Source organism: Lethenteron reissneri, chromosome 28 (assembly GCF_015708825.2).
Source record: "Lethenteron reissneri isolate LAM-NWPU_2019-01 chromosome 28, ASM1570882v1, whole genome shotgun sequence".
In the NCBI taxonomy this organism is placed as follows: domain Eukaryota; kingdom Metazoa; phylum Chordata; class Hyperoartia; order Petromyzontiformes; family Petromyzontidae; genus Lethenteron; species Lethenteron reissneri.
Window position 1 is genome coordinate 11,971,106 of NC_083806.1, and position 9,894 is coordinate 11,980,999.

General features: G+C 51.2%; 1 protein-coding gene and 1 long non-coding RNA gene across 2 annotated transcripts; both read right to left on the reverse strand.

Moving 5' to 3' along the window:
- Positions 1–1,372: 1,372 nt before the first annotated feature.
- Positions 1,373–6,045, reverse strand: LOC133348704 (dual specificity tyrosine-phosphorylation-regulated kinase 2-like). Its single transcript, XM_061561646.1, has 5 exons — positions 5,888–6,045; positions 5,014–5,186; positions 3,878–3,938; positions 3,193–3,310; positions 1,373–2,557 (listed from the first exon to the last, which is right to left on the reverse strand). Exons 2-5 carry the CDS (start codon positions 5,143–5,145, stop codon positions 2,134–2,136), a joined length of 735 nt encoding a protein of 244 aa, XP_061417630.1. The 5' UTR covers positions 5,146–5,186; positions 5,888–6,045; the 3' UTR covers positions 1,373–2,133.
- Positions 6,046–7,558: 1,513 nt separating this feature from the next.
- LOC133348705 (uncharacterized) lies at positions 7,559–9,665 on the reverse strand. The gene is made up of 3 exons (XR_009755825.1): positions 9,536–9,665; positions 8,554–8,702; positions 7,559–8,068 (listed from the first exon to the last, which is right to left on the reverse strand). It is a non-coding gene; the product is annotated as an uncharacterized LOC133348705 (long non-coding RNA).
- Positions 9,666–9,894: the final 229 nt, after the last annotated feature.

Here is a 9,894-nt window from a genome sequence, read left to right on the forward strand (position 1 = left end):
CTTTGTCCCCAGGGCGGCGAATGGCCGGCCCTGTGACAGGATCGTCGTCCTCTCCGCTCGTGCAAAATCGATTCCAAACGAAAAAGAGAAATGTACGGAAGCGGCTCCTAGTGCCTGCGAAACTTCGCCGAGTTCTCCGCGCTTCCCTTGGCCCACTGCCGACATCATCGGCGACGGGGGCGGTGGGGGTGGTGGCGGTGGTGGCGATGGTGGCGGCGGCGCCTTCATCCCTCCCGTCGTCAGGACGGCGATGTTCCTTGCTGGGACAGGGGACCAGAACCCAGCTGGTCAAGAAGAGACAAGATGCGCGCAACATCGATATGCTCCTCATCCGTACTTGACGCATTCCCGGCAGCGCCCACTTACTGCAGCGGGATGCGTCACGCGCCGCCAAAGCGAACGCTCGTGAAGCGATCGTCGCTGGACTCCCGTCCCGGGTTAAACCTGAGATACGCTTCAGCGCCAACATGTTCCACGCTCGAACAACTTTTTTCGTTAACATGAGAAGTGCAAATTACCGTACAGTTTCAAAATATAGGAATCAAATGTAAAAATGTCACGCTCACCGTACACGAAGAAACACAGTGCAAGATCCCCCCGATAGCAAGATCCCCCGTATATATATCACCTGTTACGGCAAGTGCTGTTAGCGAGCACCTATGACGGCCGGCATGACACACGAGGGGTGGGTGGCTAGCACCACGCCTGGCCGCCTTTGTCTCCCCAGTCGCGATATTTACACATCGCACCAGCTACTCATTTGAGGCTGAGTCGACCTAGGGGAGGCCCAGGACCGGTTCAGATAATCGTCACTGGGTGTTGGTGGCCGTGAGCGGGAATCGAACTCAGGTTTCCGGGTTCGTACTGCCACGTGCTAACTGCTGCGCCACCGCTCCCCACACCTACCCATTATAGTGCTACACAACCAGAGGTCGCAACCGGGTACCCGATACCCGTACCTTACCCGATACCCAGCTACCCGTACCCGGCCGGGTATAGGTAGCCGTTTGCGACCCTGGTGCGGCCGGGTACGGGTACGGGTAAGGAATCAAAACCCGTTTGCGACCTCTGTACACAACCCTGGCCCTGTCTATGACAATAAAGTAACTGCGTAACTACCGTGTTTCAGATCTGCCTTGTGTTCACGAACACGGTCCGAGACATGTCGCTTAGGTTCCCCAACGTAACTACTGCCGCAGACACGGCTTAGTTTGTAGACGCCGGGGTATTGCAAGTCAGGGATCGCATCCTTCACAGATGAGATCAGATCACGAATTTTATGTGCTGTGTTAATTCGAACCTGGATCTTGTGTTTGCTCATGATTTTGGAAATCTTTTTGGTGACCCCTGCTATGTATGGCAAGGGGATGGTTTTGTGTCTGTGGCAGTCATTACATTTTGTGTCTGCGGCAGTAGTTAAATTTGAGAAACTAAGCGACATGTCTCGGACCGTGTTCGTGAACATAAGGCAGATCTTAAACACTGTAGGACCAATACCTCGGCCGTGGCTGATCATTGTTTTAATGCGGTGGGCTCACACGAAATTGATTTCTCCAAGACGAAGCTACTTTTCAAACCTACTGGCTATCAACAAAGATGTTCATGAAGCCATCCATATATACAGACACGGACACAATTTCCACAGAGAAGATGGGTACAAACTGAGCAATCATTGGAAGGACGTTGTCAACCAGTTTAAGTCATAACTGGCTGTGATGTTCCCATCCTACCACCTTCCGATGTTAGTTGTTCATTTACAGGTTCACACTAACACAGCCACTTCGCGCGCCGACCAAGAGATGCCGGTGGCTTTGCGATCTTCCATTAACATGTTAATGTTCACCTGGCAGCCATTTGATTGGTGGAAAACTAACCACCATTTCAAACCTTTAAAAACAGTTTACCTTTAGAAGCTAACCCCCTTTTCCTGATGACGACCGCTTGTGTTGCGATCGAAACGTCGTAGTTTTTTGTTATTTTTTAGTTATTTTCTTTGAACCTATCTACGTGACTTTACCGAAAGACCCAAAGAATATGGATTCTCTACGCCCGTTGCCAAAAGGGGAGACACTTTAACTCAACAAACCAGCCAGCCCCAAAACTTCACCCAATGCACCACTCGTACACGAAGACTCACCACCCCTGACTCAAGATCCAGCTAATGCCGTCGTCCCGGCTGCCGTCCTCTCTGAGGCCCTTCTCAGCGCCTCTCTCGCCGGACGCGGAGGGGATCGCTCCGCCCGACGGTTCGAGAGGCCACTCGCAAGCCGTCACGTATGACTCCACACTGTCGGAGGACGCCGGCGGCGGCGACGGGGGGGAAGCCGCCGGATCGGGTGACCCACGGCCACCGGGAGAGGAGTCGTCGTCAATCTCGCTGAGCGTGCCGCAATTATTGCCGGGGGTCAAAAAGGTTTCCTCTGCCTGGCTAGACGGCACTGGCGACGGCGCTTCGGATGGCGTCAGCCACGCTTCCGCATCCAGCTCGAGGGCGCTGTCCACCATCCACTCGTGCTCGAGGGCCTCCTCGGGCGTGAACCTCCACATGGGATCCCACCTGGCGAGAGGGGAGGGAAAGGGAAAATAAATAAATAAAGCGCTCACGAAGGCCCCACGGGACTTGCCTAAACTCCTCTTCAAACATGGAGTAGGCGCGAGCTGTACGATCTGTTCTTCGAATAGCACCGCGTGGTGCTTTCACGAGGCGATCGATCGACCGGAACTACGTCGCAGCGCGAGTAGGGACAAGCGGTCGTGCGGCTGCCTCGGCGCAGCGTGACGCAGGGCATTGGGATGCTGCTGGATGCTTCTGGATGCTGCACACCATGCCCACCACGCGCCTCGGTCTTTGTTCGGCCTGCGTACGCACCTCACGCATTATCGCGGACTGCCCTTTACCCTACGTTATATATTACTTATTATAATGCGATTTGTCCTAGACGTTTTGTTCTTCAGGAACACAGCTACTGTCGCGTGATAGGATAAACAGGCTGCACGCAGTTTTACCGACAACCGTAGCACGTCACGTGGTTGACCGTCAGATGACGTCATCAAAAACATTTTGCCCCTGACAGGACAAGCAGCTGCCCAATCTCAACGAAATAGCATTTGTCAGGTGAGTGTCGATCGCAGATGTGAATTGAATTATCGACGAAGATAATGCGCAGTGGGCGGTGGTGGTGTGCCACTTACGCGAGGCATCCTTTGATGAAATTGAGGAAATGGATGTTTTCCGTCCCAAGCACTTTGTTGAGGGGTAAGCTTTCCGGGGTTACTTTCTTGTGGTTGACGAAGATCTCGCCCCTGTCACCTGTTTTACGAGACAAAAAAAGTACACAGAGAATTAGTGCTGGGATGAAGACTGCAACGCAGTGCGGCACTTCATGCACGACTTGAATGTTGCTTCAGTGTTGCCGAACGAACACACGATGAGGTCGCGCTCGTTGCAACACAAAGCGCTTGCTGAAAATGAGCCACAATACCTCGCCATCGAACAAAGACGGGGGTCACCGCATCGCACGGCGCTTTAAGATGCGCCTCTGCGGCCGTCTGGAACGCTCTTCCTTCCGATATTAGGAAGCCGCTGGGAGCTGTGCACTTTTAAATCATCATCGTCTAGATTGAAAAACTAATTTTCTCTAGACACAGCTTTTTTGCGTTAAATTTGTTGTCCTTCCCCCGCACCTTCAATGAGCACGGTTGGCTACGTCAAATCTCAGACTCAAAGATGAACGTGCACGTGGAGATTCCCCAACGGCTCATGGCCGACAAAGGTAAAACAGATTAAAACAGAGGGCAATATCGCTGGCTGCATGGCCACACGGCTCTACGAGAAGTGCCAGCGCAGGTAGCGACCGCCGCCACCTCCTCCACTCACCAAAGGAAATGAGCTTCACTGTCGAGGTTACGATGACAGTCATTGGCGGCACCCCCAGGATCTACACGCACGCACGCACGCACACCACAGTGGCGATGAGTTGACGTGGGCGAGATCAGTCGAGAGATTAGTCGTTGATGCGCACGCGATTACGTGTGTCCGTCCGGTCGACTTACATTCGACCACTTTCGTCGGATCTCGGAAGCTCAGCAGGTTTTGGCCTGCAAAGTGCTCGGATGAGTGACCATTGCACACACCAGATTGTCTGGATTACGTGGTGTGTATTACAGGGCAGTGCAACAAAATCCATTGTTGTACTTCATATGCTTCCGTGCTCTGCTCCCCTTCACAAACCTACACCGACCATCATTGTGCAGTACAGTACTACCATTCGCTATCACTACTCAACTATTTTTATTTTACCAGGTAATGCCTCACTGAGCTATATAGGAGCTCTTTTTCAGAAGCAACCTGAAAAAGAGCTACTATGTAGCCACGAAGTGGCTTGCCATCACGTGAGAATTTCTCGCAGCCAAATACTGTTTGCGCACACGGAGAGATGTACGGAGAGATGCATATGGGACTCGGTTCGCGGTTCGTGGCATTTCGTGGGTTTGTTATGAAACCGCGTCTATATTGAACTAACTGCAACTGACTTGTTATTTTATCAGGTGGAGGCCACACTGAGCTGGGCAGCGTCTTTTGCAGAAGCAACCTGGCCTATCACACATGATAGCTCAACGATGTGGCTTGTCGTCATGTGGAAATGTATAGTCGCAGCCAAACACTCTGAAACGCATGGTGGTGGTGGTGGTGTTGATTCTAGATTTGGAGGGGAAAACCGGAGGAACCGGAGGACAATCCCCGCGACCACGGAGAGAGAGACAGAGAACGCGGAGGAGACTCTAAATATACAGCAGGCGTTCAGGGTCGGAATCAATCCCACGACCTTCTGCGTACCAGGCGAGGTCGTTACCATCTCGCCACACGTAACTGGGAGAGAAAAAACCCTAGCCCAGAGAATTATTGGACATCTGTGACAAAGAGCTTCATAGCTCATCGGATTCCTCCAGTATTAAATACACATTCAGATTCTAATCGTTGTTGTTGTTGACCTCGAAAGACCTCGAGCATACCTCGATGACCCTCTCCAGATGGTGACATTTGAGCTTTCTCTTGAAGAGGTAATCGCCAGTCACGAGCTCGGCAGCCACGCAGCCCAGGGACCACATGTCCACGGAGCACGTGATGGGCAGCTTGAGGTACATCTCTGGCGCTGTGTAGTGCTCCGTGCCAAACCTCTTGAAGACTGAAAAGAAATGACAACAACAAAGATGTCCATATATGGAGGTCGTGGGCTCGATACCGACCCTGATGCCCACTGTGGTCGCGTGGGTTATTCTCAAGGCAGGCACGGCACACGACGGGGTGGGTGGCCAGCACCACGCCCGGCCGCCTTTGTCTCCCCCAAGTGGCGATGTTTACACACCGGACCAGGTACTCATTTGAGGCCGAGTCGACCTAGGGGAGGCCCAGAACCGGTTCAGATAGTCGTCACTGGTGTTGGTGTGCCGTGAGTGGGAATCGAACTCGGGTCTCCAGGGTTTATAGTGCAGCACACTAACCGCTACACACACAAGCTGTACATACACACACACATGGTACACACACAGAGTACACACAGTACACACACACACAGTACACACAGTTTCACACGTAGGCTTTCGTGATCAATATCATCCATAATACAGTTTTTTTTTGGGCTAGAATCGCGTAAATATATGAATGTGTCGTTAAACCCGCCACCACCCGACAGCCAACTAGTAAGGGTTGTCACGTAAACACCGGTGTGTTGGAGAGCCAAGCCACAACATTTACAATCTGAGTAAACACACAGTACACACACACACACACAGTTCACACATACAACACACACACAGTACACACACACACACAGTTCACACACACAACACACACACAGTAGACACACACACACGTAAACTCACTTACAATTGGGACTCTCTTGAAAGCTGAGACCAAAATCGGTGAGTCTGACATCGCCGGTGTCGTGGTCCTTGATGAGGATGTTTTCCTGGAGAAGACAAAGATGTTAGCTACCTCGCCTGGTACGCAGGAGGCCGTGGGTTTGATCCCAGCCCTGATACCTGCTGCTGTATATTTGGAGTTTACATGTTTTCTCAGTAGTCGCATGGATTTTTCCAGTTTCTCGCTCCACATTTACAATCAACATCACACGCTTAGAGTATTCGGATGATTTTTATTTCCGCGTGATGATTAGCCACTGCGTCGAGCTATCATTTTTGATAGCCAGGTTGCTTCTAAAATAAAATATTTCAAAAAACTTTCTTTTAATGAAATGTACTGTCCGAGCTGCCCCTCCCCCTGCCCCCTTCCCCCATCGCCCCTCCCCTCCTACCACATCCCCCGCCCGATGTGGGCGGGGGATGTGGGTGGGGCGATGTGGGTGGGGCGATGTGGGTGGGGCGATGTGGGCGGGGCGTTGTGGGCGGGGCGATGTAGGTGGGGCGTTGTGGGCGGGGCGAATGTGGGCGGGGCGATGTGGGCGGGGCGATGTGGGTGGGGCGATGTGGGCGGGGCGATGTGGGCGGGGCGATGTGGGCGGGGCGTTGTGGGCGGGGCGATGTGGGTGGGGCGTTGTGGGCGGGGCGATGTGGGCGGGGCGATGTGGGCGGGGCGATGTGGGCGGGGCGATGTGGGCGGGGCGATGTGGGCGGGGCGATGTGGGCGGGGCGATGTGGGCGGGGCGATGTGGGCGGGGCGATGTGGGCGGGGCGATGTGGGCGGGGCGTTGTGGGCGGGGCGATGTGGGCGGGGCGATGTGGGCGGGGCGTTGTGGGTGGGGCGCTGTGGGTGGGGCGATGTGGGTGGGGTAGTTGTGGGTGGGGCGATGTGGGTGGGGCGCTGTGGGTGGGGCGATGTGGGTGGGGCGCTCTGGGTAGGATGTCAACGAGGCTGCAGGCTGTTGTATTCACTCACCGGCTTCAGGTCTCCGTGAATGATTTTCTGCTTCTTCAGTTTCTGCAGGGCCTTCAGAATGGACCTCACGTACACCTTGGCCTCGGGCAGGGTAAAGGCCGTGGAAACCAACGTGAGTTGCTGTCTGAGGTCTCCCCTGCAGGACAGAGCGGCACGCATGGTTACGCTGCCTCCTCCTTCTTCGTGAGTATTGGACACGAGGTTCCTCGCAAGAGCCGGATGTCGAATCTGCCGTAGCGGCCGCTCACAAACATTCCCCACGCCGATGACGTAGGGCCCCCGTGGGGGACAGTGTCCTCATGCACACGGCTGAAAGGTGCTCCCGTTTCCCATCGCTGTTTACAATCACGAAGCAGATGCATTGTATTCTTGGTTCTTTCGGTAAAGTCAAGTAGAAGGGAAATAATAAAATAATATAAACATTAAACAATAAAAATTCTCACGAAGTTTCGACTGCAACACAAGCAATCATCATCAGGTGTGAAATCCACAGCAAGAAAATTTGAAAAACCGCCACTTTCTTCAAATTTAAAATAAAAATTCTCACATCGTGAGAATTTGTATTTTTTTATATTTATATTATTTTATTATTTCCCTTCTACGTGACTTTATCGAAAGAACCAAGAATATGAATCCCTGCAGTAACGAAATTTTTTAATCAAAATTCAGATGCATTGTGTTATGTGTATGTATGTTGCTGGGAGGAGGCTCGTGAAGGACGCTGCTACTGGGCAGTTGGAGGCAGTCGCCCTCCAGCAACAACGGAGGGCGGAGGAGCGACGCCCACAACAACTCACGTCAAAAGCTCAAGGACCAGACTGAAATGGCCCCTGAAGGTGAAGGTGTTGAGGAGTTTGATGACGTAGTTGTTGTTTTGCTCTTTCGACTGCAACGCTTTAAGCATCCGCACCTCCCTTTTGGAATGGTACGGCTTGGCGCTGCGGAGAGAAAAGTGGTGAACGAGTCTCACCCCGCTCGTAGTACTGCACGTTGAGAAACACGGTGGCCGCATTAACACATTTCGTTAGAAACTCACTGTGATTCGTGCTGCAGCATTTTCACGGCTACTTCTCGCTTATGTTTGTGATCCAGGCATCGGATCACCTGGCCATATGCTCCCGCTCCGAGCACACTCAGGACCTGGTACCTATATGCCAGATGCTCATCGTTGACCTGGAAAACATTACAAAAGAATTCGATTTACACTCGGTTAAAACAAAATTTTCAAACTTTTATTTTTATTTTGCCAGGTAAGGCCCACTGAGCTGTATAGCTCTTTTTCAGAAGCGACCTGGCCATCACAAATGATATCGCTCAACGAAGTGGCTTATCGCGTGGAAATGTATATGTGCTGAAGCAGTCACGAATTGGCACGTTTCATCTACGTGACAAACCCCGTTACTAATTGGCTGTGTCGGGTGGTGGTGGGTTGACAACACATTTATATTTATGTGTTCTAACCCAAAAATTTACTTTTCTTTTGGATAATATTGGTCACGAAATCCTACGCGTTAAACCAGGGGTGTTATACTTTTAGTTTTTTTCCAGTAAAGTCACGTAGGTAAAAATAAATGGGAATTTTAGGGGTGTCTGAACACCTCCTGCGTGGAGATGTGAATTGGTTGGAAACCACATGGACCTTGGTTGAGGGTACGTACCAAACTGTAGTGGTGACTTTCGGAATTATGGACAGCATTCAAAGAACTGTCTGATGCCCGACGGATCCTGAAATAATAGATGTGCTCGTAGAGTGTGACTTCATTATGTTCAAACGGTGTCATTCTACTTCCGAATTGCTGAAGGATACCTGCATGCACACACACACACAAAACATGGACTGTTGGAACAAGTGCTGTGAGCGAGTAGCAACTATGAACGCCGGCGCTGTGGCACACAAGGGAGGTGGGTGGCCAACACCACGCCCGGTCGCCTTTGGCTGCCTAGTGGCGATGTTTACACATCACACCTGTTAGTCATTTGAGACCGACTCTACCTAGGGGAGGCGCAAGACCGTTTCAGATAATCGTCACTGGTGTTGGCGGCCGTGAGTGCGGTGAGCTAACTGCTACACTACCGCTGTCCATACACACACACATACACGTACGTACCATGGACGCGTATCTGCATTGAAAGGAGAGTAAGCATCAACAAGGAGAGCATCACTTACAAGAGCTCAGTCTAACCTCTTACGTGTCTTCTATTTAGAGGTATAGCATCGTTGAAGGATGAGACTTAATAATGGAATGGAAGCCAAAGGAGGAACACGCCCAACAAGAAATTACGCAAACGGAGAAATGAAATGAGCGCGCGCGCAGGCTCTAGGACTGTTGCATGGCGGGATCATGAGATTACGGAGATGTTCTAATCAGAGGTGCGAAGGAAAAAAAAACTAACACAAAAATCAGTTTGAAAGAAATTTGTTTGTCAATCTAGATTATTTAAAAGTGCATAGTTCCAGTGGCTTCCTAATATCGGAAGGAAGAGCGTTCCAGACGGCCGCAGAAGCATATCTGAAAGCGCCGTGCGATGTGGTCACCGCTGTCTTTGATCATGGCTGTTGATAATGCAGTGAACTCTAGTTGTGCGTTAGATGCAGAGACGTAGCAGTGAATGATTATACTGTCGTGAATGGCGTAGTACCGGCAGGCGTGCAGTGCATCCCTGCCTCTGCGATGACGACAGGTTCGTCCATTGCTACTAGACGCACACGGATACACGCGGACACACAAACGCACAGATATATGAATAACGTCTTCATCACATACAACGCGATGCAAGCCACAACATTTACAATCTGAGTACGACGTAAAATAACGACATTTTGTATATATTTACGCGATCTAACCCAAAAAAAAACTCTATTATGGATGATATTGGTCGCGAAAGCCTACGTGTTAAACGGATCATTTAATATAAATCAGATTTAACTAAGGGATATGTGATCACTTAAGGTGTTTATGTGGCATCGATTATCCTGGACCTCAATAGAGATTGTACCC

What these genes read in the sequence shown, in the direction of transcription:
- LOC133348704 (XM_061561646.1), bottom strand. Translation starts at nt 5,145, where the DNA reads ATGTACCTCAAGCTGCCCATCACGTGCTCCGTGGACATGTGGTCCCTG. An exon ending in ATCTGGAGAGGGTCATCGAG is followed by an intron (nt 3,939 to 5,013) that starts GTATGCTCGAGG and finishes GCGTGCGTGTAG; the next exon opens with ATCCTGGGGGTGCCGCCAAT. An exon ending in TTCATCAAAGGATGCCTCGC is followed by an intron (nt 2,558 to 3,192) that starts GTAAGTGGCACA and finishes CCCTCTCGCCAG; the next exon opens with GTGGGATCCCATGTGGAGGT.